The 17416-nt window shown below is 46.6% G+C and overlaps 2 protein-coding genes across 3 annotated transcripts in view; one reads left to right on the top strand and one right to left on the bottom strand.

The window, feature by feature from the left end:
• Window positions 1-17416, bottom strand: part of CCDC27 (coiled-coil domain containing 27) — a 28514-nt gene that overhangs the window by 10117 nt on the left and 981 nt on the right.
• On the top strand, window positions 708-14981 carry LOC140899979 (uncharacterized). Of its 2 annotated transcripts, none has more exons than XM_073316377.1 (13): window positions 708-1248; window positions 2019-2156; window positions 2820-3003; window positions 5365-5612; window positions 6655-6829; window positions 7913-8013; window positions 8975-9061; window positions 9824-9952; window positions 10395-10517; window positions 10625-10789; window positions 12616-12783; window positions 13448-13608; window positions 14672-14981. In XM_073316377.1, exons 1-13 carry the CDS (start codon window positions 1185-1187, stop codon window positions 14735-14737), a joined length of 1809 nt encoding a protein of 602 aa, XP_073172478.1. In that variant the 5' UTR covers window positions 708-1184; the 3' UTR covers window positions 14738-14981. The 2 variants fall into 2 exon arrangements, with proteins under 2 accessions (XP_073172478.1, XP_073172479.1); XM_073316378.1 differs by having other exon boundaries at window positions 1178-1248; window positions 2006-2156.

Below are 17416 nucleotides of genomic sequence, written 5' to 3'. Positions count from 1 at the left end.
GGGGGCTGGTTTAGGGGTTGGGGGGCCAGGGCCTGGGGGGGCTGGCTTAGAGGGAGGGGGGGTTGGAGCCTGGCTGGGGGGAAGAGGGGGCTGGTTTAGGGGGAGGGAGTGGAGGGAGCTGGGGGGAAGAGGGGGTTGGGGGGGCGCTGGGGGCGGGGCTCCTCACCCGCTGCGGCCCCTGCCCCCGGCGGTGGCCTCTCAACCAGCCGCTTGGCCTGGGGGAGCCTGACCAGCCCCGAGGCGGGACGGACAGGGGAGGTGACCAATGAGCGGAGGGAACGGCGAGCGCGGGGCGGGGCAGGCGCCCGGCTCGTGGACGGCTGTTGCTAAGCCACCGGCCGAGGGCGCTGGGGGGGGGGGCGAAACGGGGCCGCTGAGCGCGCCCCTGGCGGCCGGCGCGGGCCACGCAGGCTCCCTGCTGCGGAGCACCCCAGGCAGCCCGGCTGCATCCGGAGCGGGCGCTCCCCCAGGATCCGTCGCCCCGTGGTTACCGCCCTCTGCTGAGAGAGGGGGGAGCCCGTAGCCCCCTTTCCCGCCCCCGGGGCCGAGGGGGCGGGAACTGACCCTGCGTCTCCCCCTCCCCCCCCCCCGCCAGTGGCTTCCTGAGGCCACCTGTGACCCCCCCCCCGCTCGGTGCAGAGGGTCAGCAGCCGCCCCGGCCCGCCCCTTCCGTCCTCCCGGCCGGGCGCTGCAGCCGCCCACCCCCGCCCCGGGAGCAGCGCCCAGGGGGGGGCCCGCGAGCCGCGAGCCGGCGGGACGCGTTGCTTGTAAAAAGCCAGAGCCCGGCAGGAGCCGGCCCCCGCGGCGCCGGGGCAGCGGGAGGGAGCTCGCCCGGGGGCCACGCCGAGGGACGCGGCCCGGTGCCTTTGGGGTGCGCCGGGGGCCGCTTCAGCACCCGAGCGCCAGGACAGCTCCTCGCGGGGCTCGCCCGGCCCGGCTCCGCGCCGGCTCCGGCCCCTGGAATCCGAACCCTCGGGACGCTTTGAACGGAAACCGACCCCCCCCCCCCCCACTCCGCCACAGCTACCGGGCAGCCGCGGGCCCTGGGCGCGGCGCTTTCCGGGCCCCGATGGCTGGCTGGGCGGCTCCCCGCCACGGGCTCGGGGGCTTGCCCCTGGGGATCGACTAATGCCACCAGCAGCAGCGGGATGTGAGATTCACACCAAGCAGAGAGTGAACTGGAAATGCTGGGCAAGTGGATCCTCCTCCTGCCGTTATTAGCGACCCAGCTTCAGAGCAGAACCCGGGGTGCGTTATTAATTAGCCGTGGAAGTAAAACATAAATTCTCAGCTCCCACCCTGGATAAAGTTCAGGGTCTTTCCTACTCCGGCTTAAAGCATAATCCTGGGTGAATCTAGAAGCCTAGAGTCAAAAGTATATTTGAAACATTGCTTAAAAATCTGTCCTATGTCAGCGATTATTGATATGCCATGAATGCTAAATTAGAATCGGGTGGTGGCATTTTACTAGGAAGCTGTGTGAAAGCTCTTGCTGAACTGCTAGATTTCCAGAGGGCAAAAACCTTTGTCCAAAGGCTGTTAAAATGTGTCCCCTGATAACACAGCCTTATATGAAGATTTCACACACAAATGGAAAATGCTGATCATATTAATTCAAATGCAATTTGTTGTTCATCAGGAATCTAGATTTTGTTCAGTTTCAAATTACATTAATTTTTGCAAAGAAACAAAGATATATTTCTGGATTAACTCTATTTAAAAGATAATTAAATTATCAATTTGTGCTGGAGATTCTGTTTCCAGACTTGGATCTGTGGCTCTCCCAAGCATTATTGACCTCATCTAAAGCCCACTGAAGGCAGTTGGAGTTTCTCCATTAATGTCAATGGATCAGGCCTTCTGGGACTTCTTGATTATATCATTCTATCAGCTTTGCATACTATTGATGAACAGGGATGGGTTGGGGGAGGGGAAAGGTGGACCAGATGACCTCTTGAGGTCCCATCCAGCCCTACATTTTTATGATTCTATGTGTTGTAAACAGTCTTTCTTTCCAGATCCATACAAGCAGGAATGCAGTACAAGGGGAATTCAGTGTCATCCAAAGGCAATTTGTCAGCTGGATGAAGTGACAACCTATTTCTATTGTCAGTGTCTGCCAGGATATGAGGGTGACGGCACTAATTACTGTCAAGGCAAGTGACATCTTAGGCTAATTCTGACAGCATGTTTAGGGGACTTCCTTTCAGCAGGAGGAAGTGTGGATCAGGAATCAGGTCTCTTGGATTCTTTTCTCTGCTTTGCCAGTGACTCACCTTGAGCGAGTTACATTACCTCCATGTGCCTCAGTTGACTTATCTATATACCAGTATAATAATGCCTATTTATCTTACAAGGGTCCTATAGCAATTAATTGGAGCTTATTAAATGCATTGAGATCCTTCCATGGAAAGGACTAAAGATGCACAAAGTATTATAGTATTATTGTCGGTAAGCAAAGTGCTGTACTGTAAAATGAAGACTAGGACAAGCCTTAACAAGGACAGACCAGTCCATGTCCATCCAAATATGAACAACCGCCCCCTATGGGCTACCTGTGCCTAGAGGTAACTGCTTATGCTGCTATTGTAAGAGGGAAATTGGTCAGACCTTTGTGGAGCTTCCTGTGTGTGTAATTTTCTGTGTCCAGAGAGCAGCAGCAGCAGAATTACCCAGGCAATATGGCTGAAATGGAGATCGATTTTTGACATCTTCTACCAGTACTGATTCACTAAGATAACAGTAATAAACAAGAGCAGGTTAATGCTGCTTGCCATGATTCTAAAGACAGACAAAGATCTTTGTTTATCCTTTTCTAGAGCCTGCTGACAGCATAACTGTTTTCAATAAATCTGCTTGTGACGGCTTTGGAGAGCAGGTTTGTCTTATCAAAGTGATGACTGGAAGAAAAGTCACTTTCAGAGTCTCTCTTGCTGGGAACCACCAGCCATCTATGATAAAATGGTACAAATTCTACTCTGCCCAAGGACCCCAGTTCCACAGGTATATTTAGAATAGTGCAGATTCCACACCATTATGGATATTACAAGCCTATAATATGTGTAATATAAGCATGATCTGATGCATTCTTACAGGAAATTATCTATTTTTACAGGTGGTGATGTCATTGTTAGGTATGCTGGGGACCAGCCTGGATAAAATAAGAAACAATCACAGCAATGTATAGCTGGAAGGGACTTTGAGAGATTATTTAATTCAGCCCCCTGTGCCACGGCAAAGCCAAGTAAACCTAGACCATCCCTGGCATAGGTGCTGACTCTGTGGGTGCTCTGGGGCTGGATTACCCATGGGGGTGGGGAATGGTGGGTGCTGAGCATCCACCAGCAGCCCCCCATCAGCTCCCCTCCAAGGCCTCAGTACCTCCTGCCTGCTGGCAGGCCCCACAGATCAGTGCCTCCCGCCCGCCATGAACAGCTGTTTTGCAGCGTGCTGGAGGCTGGGAGGGAGAAGGGAGGACGCACGCTCTCGGGGAAGTGGGCAGGAAGAGGTGGGGCAAGGGTAGGGCCTTGGGGAAAGGGGTGAAGTGGGGGCAGAGCCTGGGACAGAGCCAGGGGTTGAGCGCACACACACACCCCGGTGCTTGGGAAAGTCGGCAGCTGTGATCCCTGGCAAGGGTTTGTGTAACTTGTTATTAAAACCTTCAATGATAGGGATTCCACAACCTCCCTTGGAAACCTATTTCAGATCTTATCTTAGTTTATAGTTAATTCCATGCTCCAGACCATGGCTGAAGTAGCTGAGCAGGACTTACAAACTTTTTTTTTTTTTTTTTTTTTTAGAAGTAGGAAGGAAAACTGAATTGGTGAGTCCGCTTGCACCTCGTTCATTTCAGAATTAGTGAGCTTCTGCTCTCCAACACCTTGAGTTCTTCTCCTCATAGAACTAGCAGCTTCCCTAAGAGGAAGGTTTCTGCACAGAAGCCTGGAAGCATTGCATGTATCTGGCAAATGGCATAATAATTAGGGGAACCCTCTGGAACATATATTTTTTGGGGGAAGGGCCTTATAACATTTTGTTTCTTCCTCAGTCCCCATTAGCTGAAGGCTGCAGTATTCCACTGTGGATTGCTTAACAAGCAGATTCAGGACACTGAGTTTAGCAATTTTTATAACCACTTGCCTGAACCTTGGCAAAGCTTGAACTGAACTGCTTCTTGATAACACAGGGGGAAATTAACGCCTGCATAGAAGACAGCCACAAAATCTATCAGCCCCTTAAGTCCCCTGTAAATCCTCCAAACTGGGTTTATGTGGGATTTAGATAGTGCCTAGGCCTTGGGTTGGCCCTTTGCATAGGAGAGAATTTCACCTTGAATTCTGATGGATTTTTAATCTCATTGCAATACCACTTTCAACACTAGAGGGCACTTGGGTGTTACTTAAATTGGTGCATGAAGTATTGTAGCCCTGTGGGTCCCAGGCTATTAGAGAGACAGGCTGGGTGAGGTAATAATAAAAGATAGTACCTCACCCACCTTGTCTCACTTAAATTGCTATCAGTCATTGGTGTGAGTAGTTTATGTGGTGAGTGAGGCTGAGAACAGCTAGTACGTAACAATCCTGTATTTGAAGTTCCTAAGTATAAGTTTAGAGATTTTTTAAAGAGTGTTTATCTGCAGCTGTCAGAGTAGCAGCCGTGTTAGTCTGTATTCACAAAAAGAAAAGGAGGACTTGTGGCACCTTAGAGACAAACAGAGTCTGTTATCATTTAGGGTGGCCAGCCATTTGTTCAGAGCACCATTACTGATCACTGTAGAAATGTGTTTGTGGGAGGACTTATTACTAGTACACCTTTATATATACATGGCCAGGTCCCCAGGCTTGGTGGAATAGGACTTTTTTTGCATGGTGGGCTGAGGGAGAAACACAGAGATAGCTTCATACCACCTTTACCCTCCAGTGATATTGGGGAGAGGGGCAACTGGCCTCCAGCACAAGTTAGATAGTTAAGTTACATCAGTGAAGAATGTCCCTAAGAAGCCACTCTGCTGGCCAGGTTCACCAGAGCATGTTATTCTTCTTCATTCTCCCATGTTCCTGATGTGTCCCTGGCCTACCTCCAGTTACACCTGATCTGCCCTCTATCATATCGTACAGAGGATCTAACCCACATGCATTCCTTGCATTCTATGTGAGGGGCTTCCATTGGTGTCAATGAGAATTGCCAAACACTGAGGGTAGCATATGGCTTGGCAAAGATCTGGAAAAGACCAGTCACCATTTCTATTCCCCTCAGCCTGGGATAGTCACTCTCAAATATAGAGTGTATCCAGTATTACACTGATCCTACAATTGATTTTAGCCAAAAAAATCCCATTTGGTTACAAGGACTGTTTCTTTGCAGTTATCGAAGGAGATTGACACCAGCTGCTAACCTGTCCCCAAAGATGGCTCTGGCCAACAGCAGTCTGTCTCTGAAGCTGTTTTCTATTGATGAGGATGATTTTTACCCAAACATGTTCTGGGCTGAAATCCAAGCAAAAGCCTTGCCTGATAAACAGGCAAACATTGAAGCGTATGATTTCACAGACTTTCAGATGTTAAACCCTTCCCACTTGAGGTACTTTTTCGTCCTAGAAAGAATGCCAATAGGTAAGAAATGGAAACTGCTACCACTGTTAACATTAGAAAACTTTGCCATGCTGTAAGGGTCAGTGTGGAAATCTTTGTCAAATAAGACAAAGCTGGTTATCATTTTTGTAAAACCAGAAACATGCCTGGTGCTTTGCAGTGACCATTACATCTGTAAACATCCCCTTAAATGAGAATGGACTAGCCCATGGGTGTTCATCCATATCAGGGCCCATTTTATCAGAAACGGCTGACCTGTACTAACACCCAGCCGATAAAACATAAAGGGTGGCATGCTCTTGAGCTAAGCCTTTTATGTTTGGGATCACCAGCCATCCTGCATTTCATGAGACTTCCTTTTCCTAGTAAACGAACAAACCCTTTTTTCTTCTGTAATCACCTTCAGAGGCTGTCTGTAGGACTGTTTCTCACCTATAAAGAAATAGTAAACTGTACCTCTTTCTGTGAAGGTAGCACCCTATTTATAGCTATGCCCATTTATTCTGTTGTATTCTTCATTCAATGTTGATTTTAGACTTTCATATCCAGAGAGACCTGATATTTGAGGGAGGAGTTTAAATCAGATTTACATTTACAGCATGTGGTTTTGCTTTTATATTGCATTATATGATGTTAATTGTATGCTGCTTATTAATATGATTATTTTCTAATTCTCTCTACAGCGCCCTGAGTGCTTGTGCAAGGACACATTATAAAAAAATTGGCTTCCTCCATAACACTCTGCTTAGATGCTTGTATGGTACTGATCATTAAAGATCAAAGTAGAGCTGGCACACACAGAATCTGCCAATGAACATTGACAAAATACTGTCTCCAGGATCTTTGCATATATTTATCTCCAACTTCATGGAGATATTTATCGCACTTTGACTAGAGCATAAATCTAAGACATTTCATTCAGTTGACTGTTACTTTCCTTGAGGCATACTTGGCATGATTTATTGGTAGAATGCTTTTAGAACCAATGAAAGTTTGGGGGTTTTTTAGGAGCCATCGTAAATGTTTATCGATCTTGTTCTCTGGTTTTGCATTTGTCTTTTAGAGCTTGGACAGTTTTTAGAAGGAGACACCGTTACCATACAGCTGCCTCAGTATCTTCAGGTGTCTCCCTCCAGCTTTGTAAAGTGGACCAAAGAGCCTTCGCTTATGACACTGTTTGATACCAATGCTGTTGTGCTGGCCAACGGGACTGAGGGGATTGAGATCAAAGGAGTAAAGTATGCTTGTAATCTGCTGTACTTTCAGCCTGTAAACTCCTGTTTCCTTCTCAGTGCTCAGGAGTAATGCATCTTCATAAGAATGACCATCCTGGGTCAGACCAATGGTCCATCTAGCTCAGTATCCTGTTTTTTGACAGTGGCCCATGCCAGATGCTTCAGAGGGAATGAACAGAACAGGGCAATCTGAGTGATCCATTCCATTCCCAGCTTCTGGCAGTCAGAGGTTCAGGCACATCCAGAGCATGGGATTGCATACCTGATCATCTTGGCAAATAGCCATTGATGAACCTATCCTCGCTGAACTTATCTAATTTTCTTTTGAATCACCTATATTTTGGCCTTCGTAACATCCCCTGGCAAGGAGTTCCACAGGATGATTGTGCATTGTGTGAAGAAGTACTTCCTTATGTTTGTTTTAAACCTTATGCCTATTAATTTCATTGCATGATCCCTGGTTTGTGTGTTATATGAAAGGATAAATAACACTACCTTATTCACTTTCTCCACACCATTCCTGATTTTATAACCTCTATCATATTCCCCCGCCCCCCCCATATGCACACCAATATGGGATAAGCATCCACAAGGAGCAGAGAATAAGGCACATGGACTGTTGGGATTATCATCACTTAGTGGTGCTCCTCATACTTTGCTGTAAAAATATTATTTCTTAAATGATTAGGAATAGAAATAGATTTAGAGAAGGAGTAGAAATACAAAGCAACTGTGAACTGAGTCCATAAGAAAAATAGCCATCCAGGGGTTCTGCAGCTGTCATAAAACAGAGTGGATCTCTGCATTTTAATCCCCTCATCTCCTATCACCTCTACTTCCCCGTTCCTTCTATTTCTTCCCTCTTGAGTACTCTCCCCCTTCTCTTCCTAAACTAGCCTCCAGTTGCCTGTGGTCTGAGGGGGAGACAAAATCAACAAAATGTCTGAGTTCTAATCTCCTTCCCTGCTCATCCAGTAGGAAACCTATCCCCAGAGTGAAGTCTGAGTACTGTAAAGCAACCTTCAGTAGAAAACCTGAGTGGGAAATCGAGGATTCTCATTTCCTTTCTGTTTTACCTTCTCTCAGGAATAGTGAATTTGGTTACATCCGAGCTCTTGTCTATGATTTCACCCCTGATGTTCCTGGAAGGGTTATGGTAGCCCAGAGGCTCTTCTTCATAAAGAAGGGTACTGAATGTTTTTAAATTTGTGGTGCATTATCCTTAGTATGCTTTCATCAGGATTTGACTTCCATGTCATCTCTACCTTTTTACTTAGATATTCAGTACAACCAAATCAGCCAATGCAATATTTTTTTTAAAAATCATTAAAATATTCTATTAATATTAGCTTTGGTAAGACCACTTTTTATTTAAATTATTACTTTATATGCAAATACATATATAGGTCACTTCTGCTTGACAGTACCCTTTTAACATGAGTTCAATTAACTGTTCACCAAAGCTTTTAATGAACGAGGTTTTCCACATTTTTAAAAGGATGCTAAAAAATTGGAGAGGGTGCAGAAAAAGAGTCGCAAAAATAATTTGAGGGCTGGAGTAGATTCCTTACAATTAAGTTAAGAATATGATCTGTTTAGTTTTTCATCAAGAAGACTGAGAGGTGACTTCGCTGCAGAATACACATACCTTTACAAGGAAAATATACCAGCTCTTTAACCTAGCAGAGAAAACCACAAGAAAAGCCAATGACTGGAAATTAAAGGCATGATAAATTGAAATTAGAAACAAGGCACACATTTTTAACAGTGAGGGTGATTAATTATTGGCACAAACTACCAACAAAAGTGGCGAATTCTCTATTTCTTAATGATTTTACCTCAAGACCAGATGCCTTTCTGGGAGATTTGCTTTAGACTTTAGTCAAGCACAAGTTATTGGGCTCAATGCAAGTGTAACTGGGTAAAATTCTGTGGTCTGTGCTAGACAAGAAGTCAGTCTAGATGAGCTAATCGTCCCTTCTGGCCTTAAAATCTGAGTCTGTGAATGAACCAACACCTATTGTGTTTACTATAAAGGGCAACTATGTCTTTTTGACTTGAATAACATGAAATGATTAAATGGATCAATTACTTTACTTTGGCCAGTCTCCTGTTTGTTTGTGTCACATGTGCATTTTTCCCTCCCAGATATTAGCAAAATGTGCAATGGAACTCGGAATGAAAAGAATTGCCACTGTAACCCGGGATTTGAGGGAAATGGCGTACACTGTATTGGTAAATATTCATACACTTTGCTTCCTGGAGCATTTTCTCATAATGTAAGCATAACTTAACATAGAAGAGACTGAAGCGTTTGTGATATGCTGCAGCCATTCAATGCCTTATATATCCATGTAAAGGATTCACATGTGACATCAAAATGAGGCTTGCCTCATTGAAAAGAATAAAAGACAGGGGAGGAGGGTGTCAAGTCCCAGGCATCCATTTCAGAATGTGTTATAAAAATATCATAGAATTCTTCAGTAATGACCCTAAAATTGCACATTTTAATGATTTTTGCTAGTGTTTTAAGCTGCTATTGCAAAAATAGTGTAGCCTTTCTGAAGGGTTGCCTCAAGGTGAGGATCAGAATAAGATTAATCACTCATTAGATATAACAATGAGTTTTGTTAAAAACATCTTCACGCTGTGCCATGCAGCTTGTGAAGGAAATTCAAGGTTAATTCCAGAAAGGATGGGTTTAGTCAACATTCCCTTCCATGGCTGGCTTGAATTCTGTTTTACTGTGATTTTTAAGTGTCTGATATGCAAACATTGCAGATGCAAAAAAGGATTACAGTGCAATAGTGAGATGCACTATGAGAAAGCACCTCTCTGCCATGCTGTTAATGGTAGTGGCTGAAGTTTTTAAAAGGACAAGACACATTTTGGTCCAATAATACTATTTTCAATTATACAGCCTAAGATAGAGAATTAATCAAGTCCATGCTTCTGGGCATCTTCTGACTATCTTCTGACACTTCTTTCTGCTTGAAGATATAGATGAGTGTGTGGAAGGAATGCCCATGAAGTGCCTGCCCGAGGCTGAATGTATCAATAGATATGGATCATACTTTTGTCGTTGCCCACACGGATTCGAAGGTGATGGACTGTACAGCTGTGTAGGTAAAGGAAATGTGAGCTCTGAGACTTGAGGGTTTTTTTTTTTTAAACTGAGTTAGCTTGTCAGCTAATACATTCTGAACAGTAAGTTTAGAAGCAAGTCCATTTTTCAAAGCCTGTATAATTAAACAGGTAAAGAGAAGACTGTGGTTGTGATTTACAGGTACCAAAGAAATGTGCAGAAATTGCTTTTTGATAGGCCAAAAAAGGGCCAGGCAATGAGCCCTATTAAGATGGCTTGGAATGATGGAGGCCTAGGGAAATTAAGTCCCATTCCTACCAAGGAGCCTTGGTCAAGACAGACGCAAAACAACATCTGTGGTTGTTTCCTCATGTCGAAGGTCCTGAATAAAGATACTGTTGTGCTGTAGAAACCTGTAATTTACATGAATCCTGTATAACTGCATTTTAAATGAAAAAATTAGTGTTTTTATTTCCATTCTAGATATAGATGAGTGTGCAAGAGGTATCCATAACTGTAATCAGGATGCTACTTGTCTGAATACTCTTGGCTCCTATTTCTGTGTGTGTCAGAGTGGGTTCATTGGCGATGGCATTCACTGTAAAGGTAAGGAGACGAGATTACCTGTTGGTTACTTACATGTGACTGGGAAGAGGTGAGGCGTGGATGTGTTTCTCATCCTGATGTTTTCATCTTTGTCCTCCCTATGGCAGCAAAAAGCATATGGTCCCCATGGTCTCCCTGGTCGGTCTGTACTGTCACATGTGGATACCAGAACCAGATGCGGATCCGCTTGTGCACCCATCCAGAAAGTGGGATGCGTTGTGAGGGACCTTCTGCTGATCTCAAGCTTTGTCCCAATCTAGAACCATGCCCAAGTGAGTCCAAACTCATTCATTTCTCCAAACTCATACAGATTGCTGTATGATTTCGATTCCCTATGCAACATTTGTCAGCTAAACTGTGCCAGTTTGGCATGGGAACCAGAAATTGGGATGTCCTGCTTCAAAACAGACTAAATGAGAATCTCATTTGCTCTCAGCAGCTCTGCTTTTCAGTTCTCTATCCCCTAGAGCATGAGTCCTCACAAAATGATGATCAGTTGTGTTGGTATAACAGGATGGCTGACCCCAGGACCTTGTACAGGAATGTAGGACTCCTTGAGTTCCCCTAGGTGTAGCTCATAAAAACCCTGTCTTAATAGTAATTACCTTGAATCTTAAGTCATACTGGCAGGTGGGTGCAGTAAACTCCAACCAGTGTATAAAGGGGTTCACAGGGTGTCTCTGGCCACAGGGGACTAGTACAGAGGAAGAAAGCCCAAAGAACATCTAAGCTTGGAAAGTTTAGATTGAGGTTATGTTATTGCTTTTGAATTTCCACTAAAGCCAAGCCCAGGAAGAGGGTGCTTGGATACTAACTCAGGAACTGCTTGCTGTGTTGAGGATGGGAGTAGGGACTCAACCTGTTCAAAGCTGGTTTGCCATTCTCTCCAGCAGTGGAGCCATAAAAAGACAGGCTGTAACAGAAGCTTTCTCACTGACAATCCCTTGTATTATATGCTTCTTTAGTTGACCACAAGTTAGAGGAATTCTTAGGGCTTGATCTGCTGATGACCTGCTTTGGTCTAGTCATTTCCATTAATGCAAAGTGGGCATAAAATATTACCAAGCGAGAATGGTAGTAGCAGTTTGCATTGGGGAAAACAGCTACCCAAGGTTCAGGAAAACTGTGAATTGGGCCCTTAGTTGGCACCTGTAATGGGGTACACTTATCATTGATAGCGCCCCCTGGTGCCTGGGGTCCAAATGAAAGTCCAATTAAATCTATAAACCAGTAACTCAACTCTACTCCTGCACAGTTCCTCTTCTGCTGCTGCTTTGTCACAGGATCCCCCCACTGCTGCCTCCTCTCCCTGGGGACTCTGGTAGCTTCCCTTAGGGATCTCTCTGCCCCTTGTGGGCCCTAGCTCAGGGCCCCCCACAGGAGCCTACCCTGCTTTGTGTGGGCCTTCCAGCCTGACTTCTTTGCTTCTCTCTCCCAGGCCTTCCCGCCCTAACCTTTTCACAGCAGGGGGTCACTAATTATCATTAATTATTTTCACATCACCATCAAGTGGGGGCTAGTTGTTAGGTCACTGGCTGAACCTTAAAGGACCAGCCAGCCTGTGACAGCACCTATCAAATAACATGTCATCTCCTGCATTTGAAGGAAGAGATCATGTCAGTGGAGTAGAAGGTGGTCACAGGACAGCATGGATTGTCACAATTAGGACTGTCACTTGGAGGAGCTTGCCAGAAAAATAAGCTGTCCTGAGCCACGACATGTATCAACATGTGATGACGGTGATATTTTTGGTATGTTTTAACATCCTGCGAGTCTATCTCAGAGCATACCCAGTGGCCCCATTGCTTCTAGAACAATGTAAATGTAAAAGCTGAGTTCAAGGCTTCACTAAAAATATATCCATAAGGTAAAGCAGAGACATTTCTGCTGAGAGAGAGAGTGTGCTATTTATTCTGTGACAACATCCTCGTCCTAATGATTATTTTCCATTATCCTCAATGATGTGAATCCCTTTCAGTGAAGTGTATCCTCATGGAATGTGACAAGATTCAACACAAATAGCTGCTAATAGTCTGAATCAATATGGATCTGCCACCTTGCTCAGAGAGATGAGAATGCTTCTGTTTCATTTCTCTAGTGAATGGCCAGTGGTCAGAATGGTCACCCTGGTCAGTGTGTTCTGACACCTGTTTGGGAATCAAGAAAAGAATCCGGATTTGCAATAGTCCTGCTCCTTCCAGAGGAGGTTTGCCCTGTGCTGGGTTAAAGGAGGAAGTCACTGTGTGCAACAACAACAAATGCCCAGGTACAGTAGTTATTTTGAATACTGTAATATTTCACCAAAATATCAGACGCAGATGAGACTGAGAAAGAGATTCTGTTGCATAAGTAATTGTCAAAGGGACTTCAGTACCAGATTGGAGTGTCCCCAGAGCTCTGCTTCCCACCACATCTCTGCTCCCATTTCACCCTACACTGCCTCCCACTCCTAACTACTCCCTTTGTCTCCTCCTCCCATCAGTAGGTGTACATCTTCCTTATGCCTTGATGCTTAGAACAACCACCTTTTCCTGCATACCAAATCTCCATTTCCTTCTTCAAGTCCCTCATTAAAACCCCTTTTCTGTGAAGACTTTAGTTCATTTTCCCCTCACTGTTAAAGTCTCTGTGGCTTCTTGCATGCTAACTGCTGGTCCATGGTTTTTATTCAGATTGCACTGTAAGTTCTTCAGGGCATGGCTACTACATTTTTCATGTTTTGTAAACTGTGATGTACCCGCACAGTACTTTATGAATAATAATGATGCTGCCAGATGAAAAAGTGGCTAGTGGCTTGCATGAAAAGACCAATTTGCAACAGCCCATCTGAAGTTATCTTTCCTGAACATAAATGCCTGAAACATGTAGAAATTAAAAAGAAATGAAGTAGAGAAGCACTGGTCATGATGCTTGTCTTTTCTTTGTCTCAGTTGATGGGATGTGGTCTCCGTGGGCATCCTGGACTCCCTGCCCCATCTCTTGTGGCCTCGGCGTGGTGAGCCGATCTCGACGATGCAATAATCCTGCCCCAGAGCACGGGGGAAAGAACTGCACTGGACACGGATATGAGGAAGGTTCTTGTGGATTTCCAGTAAGACATAGATCTGTAGGATAATGGATTTTAGAATATTCCTGTCAGAAAGAAAACAGAGATCTATTATCACTGTTGGTAGAACTTTAAGAAGGTTCAGAGGAGCATCCAGAGTTCAGATGCTTATTGAAATGGACAAAATGGGTTTGAATTAGAAGAATGGGAGTGTTCCTCAAACAATCAATAGGAATGAAGGGAGAAGTCCTCCCCAAAAGGTTGTTCTGACTGTAGCTTAGCAGCTCACTATCAACCTGATCCTGAGATACTCTTCTGTTGAAGCCAAAGGGAATTGCTGCTGTTTAGGATCGCTCAGAAATAGGCCTTTTATAAGGTTTTTTGGAACTGTCAGGTCTTAATGTAAGCAAACAAGATAATGACATTTCTAGAATGTCTGCTTTATAATGCATTTCAGTAGAACTCTATGCATGTTATATTTTTCTGTTTATTCAACCTCACGTTTTTAAATAATGACTAACATCTAATTTCTATTAAATTTTACTTCAGTCACCCATAAAGGGCAGAATTACTCACAGTGCGGATCTTGGTTGCCTATACTATGCTTGTTTTGATAGTGGAAATTCCGTTGATGTCAATTAAAGTTTCAGATGTAGAAATTTCAAGATGACCAACTGCACATATTAAAGAAGAATCTGACCTGATAAATTTCAGAGTAGCAGCCATGTTAGTCTGTATTCGCAAAAAGGAGTACTTGTGGCACCTTAGAGACTAACAAACTTATTTGAGCATAAGCTTTTGTGAGCTACAGCTCACTTCATCTCTGAAACCTGTCATTATGCAAGGCACTGAATTTAGCCGTATGGAGTGGAAATCTATCATCTTCATGAAAAAAACTCGTGGAATACATCCGATGAAGTGAGCTGTAGCTCACAAAAGCTTATCCTCAAATAAATTTGTTTAGTCTCTAAGGTGCCACAAGTACTCCTCTTCTTTTTGACCTGATAAAGTTTTTCTTCTAAATGTTTCTTTTGCAGCATGCTAAGAATACTGCATTAGAAATTCAATCCTTGCCACATAGTCTGTCTCTTATCTGTTTTATTTCTAGGAGGATTTTTGCAAATACCTGAAGCGACCATCTGAATCCATTATACCAGGGAAACTGATCCAGTAATCAGTCTAAGGAAGTTAGTGTGCTGAAAAACTATTGAAATTCGGTGGCCTCTAATTCACTTACATGCCTTTGAAAAGTCCAGCTGTACTGAAAAGTTCCAGAAGAAACCTGCCTCAATAGAAAACTTATAGTCATAGTACTTACTGGAATACACACAGTATTGGTGTTGGAACCAGTGTAGTGTACTGAATGCTAAGGCCTATTGTGTTCATGACTTTAATAGAGAATAAAAGCTGGGCACAAAATGAAGACTTACATAATTACTTTTTTTGCTGCGAGGCAGAGGGAAACTTGTACTATGCCTTTGAATAAGAAGCTAAACCCCAGTAAGCAAAAACAGTGAAGCCAAGGATGGGGGAAGGATGCCAGGGTCCAAGACAGACAGAGAAACCAGAAGCATCCTTTTGAGAAGTGGGACATAAAGCACTGTACTGTCTGCAGAATTTACAGATATGATAAAACACCCCTGTCACTAACACTGTATTTATGGCACTGCTTCATGGGCAAGGATGGTGTCCCTAGCCTCTGTTTGCCAGAAGCTGGGAATGGCGACAGGGGATGGATCATTTGATTACCTGTTCTGTTCATTCCCTCTGAAGAACCTGGCATGGGCCACTGTCAAAAGACAGGATACTGGGCTAGATGGACTTTTGGTCTAACTCAGTGGTTTGAGTGCTAAACCCAGGGTTGTGAGTTCAATCCTTGAGGGGGCTATTTAGGGATCTGGGTTAAAAATTGGGGATTGGTCCTGCTTTGAGCAGGGGGTTGGACTAGATGACCTCCTGAGGTCCCTTCCAACCCTGATATTCTATGATTCTGGTATGGCCGTTCTTATGTTCATTTACTTTTGGTGGGTGATTCATTTGGCACTATCCCTCCCTCGCATCAGCCAGGACACCAGGTAGCAGTGACACACTGAAGACAGTACCCTTCTACCCTGGATCCCCTCAGTCCCTCTTGGGGCACGTGTCAAGAGCTGCAGCTTCGATCCTTTCATGTTCTTAGGTCAGGTTTTTGGGTTTGTACAACTTCTGTATGGATTTAATGAAACAGGTACAGTTAAACTGATACCATCCCCTAGGGTGTATGTAGTGAAGGTGCCACAGGACTCTTTGCCACTTTTACAGATCCAGACTAACACGGCTACCCCTCTGATACTGGTACCAAAGGTGTTTATATTAGTTCATTTGGGCAAATGCACTGTAATGTGCTCACTGGCAGGCATCTTCATACCAGCATGAGTGTGGCCAGGCTAGGGGGCTGCACAAGGATCAGTGTAACACCCTCTGCCACCCACCCTCTCTCACAGAGCCATGAGTACAAAATCTGGCTGTAGGCCAGCCCTGGTTATAAATCACAGGGAGGAGGTGTGTGTATGTCCAGGGACAGCAGCCCCTGAGGGGTGGGGCAATACCTGAGAAAGGTCAGGGGAGCAGTGTCAGGGGGGCCCCCAGGCCAGTTGTGCCTGGGGAGGAGGGTGTAAAGGGGAGCAGTGCCAAGGGGTGTGCGTGGCTGGGAAGAGGGGCAATACCTCAGGGAGGTCAGAGGAGCAGTATGGGGGGGGAGGGGAGCAGCACATCAGTGGGATGACTGGGGGGAAACAGTACTGAGGGGGTAGTGGGGGAGAGACGCAGTAATTGGGGGGGATTGGGGGAGCAGTGTCAGGGGGACAGCAGTAGCTGGGGGGATCCCGGGGAGCTGTGCTGGGGGGGTGTCCAGAGGAGCAGTGTCGGGGGGGGCAGTAGTACATGGGAGGGGGGGTGACTAGGGGGAAGTAGCACTGAGGGGGTGTCGGGGGGCAGCAGTAGCTGGGGGGGATCGGGGCAGCTGTGCCGGCGGGGGGGTGTCCAGAGAAGCAGTGTCGGGGGGCAGCAGCACATGGGAGGGGGGTGACTAGGGGGAAGCAGCACTGAGGGGGTGTCGGGGGGAGGGGAAGCAGTAGCCGGGGCGGATTGGGGGAGCTGTGCCAGCGGGGGGGGGGGTGTCCGGGGCAGCTGTGCCAGCGGGGGATGACTAGGGGGAAGCAGCACTGAGGCGGTGTCGGGGGGGGGGGAGCTGTGCTGGGGGGGTGTCCAGAGGAGCAGTGTCGGGGGGGCAGTAGTACATGGGAGGGGGGGTGACTAGGGGGAAGCAGCACTGAGGGAGTGTCGGGGGGGGCAGCAGTAGCCGGGGCGGATTGGGAGATCTGTGCCGGCCGGGGGGGGGGGTCCGGGGGAGCGGGGGGGTGACTAGGGGGAAGCAGTACTGAGGGGGTGTCGGGGGGGCAGCAGTAGCTGGGGGGGGGATCGGGGCAGCTGTGCCGGCGGGGGGTGACTTAGGGGGAAGCAGCACTGAGGGGGTGTCGGGGGGGCAGCAGTAGCTGGGGGGGGATCGGGGCAGCTGTGCCGGCGGGGGGTGACTTAGGGGGAAGCAGCACTGAGGGGGTGTCGGGGGGGCAGCAGTAGCTGGGGGGGGGGTCGGGGCAGCTGTACCGGCGGGGGGGTGTCCAGAGGAGCAGTGTCGGGGGGGCAGCAGCACATGGGAGGGGGGGTGACTAGGGGGAAGCAGCACTGAGGGGGTGTCGGGGGGGCACCAGTAGCCGGGGGGGGGTCCCGGGAATCTCCATGAGGTGCCTCGTCCCCCAGTCGGGGCTATTTGGGGCGGGGCGGGGCGGCTCTCTGCCCCGCCCCCACCGCGGCC

This window comes from Lepidochelys kempii, chromosome 18 (assembly GCF_965140265.1).
Source record: "Lepidochelys kempii isolate rLepKem1 chromosome 18, rLepKem1.hap2, whole genome shotgun sequence".
NCBI lineage: Eukaryota > Metazoa > Chordata > Testudines > Cheloniidae > Lepidochelys > Lepidochelys kempii.
The sequence above is the reverse complement of the archived record's forward strand: the minus strand, read 5'-3'. Positions and strand labels throughout refer to the sequence as shown.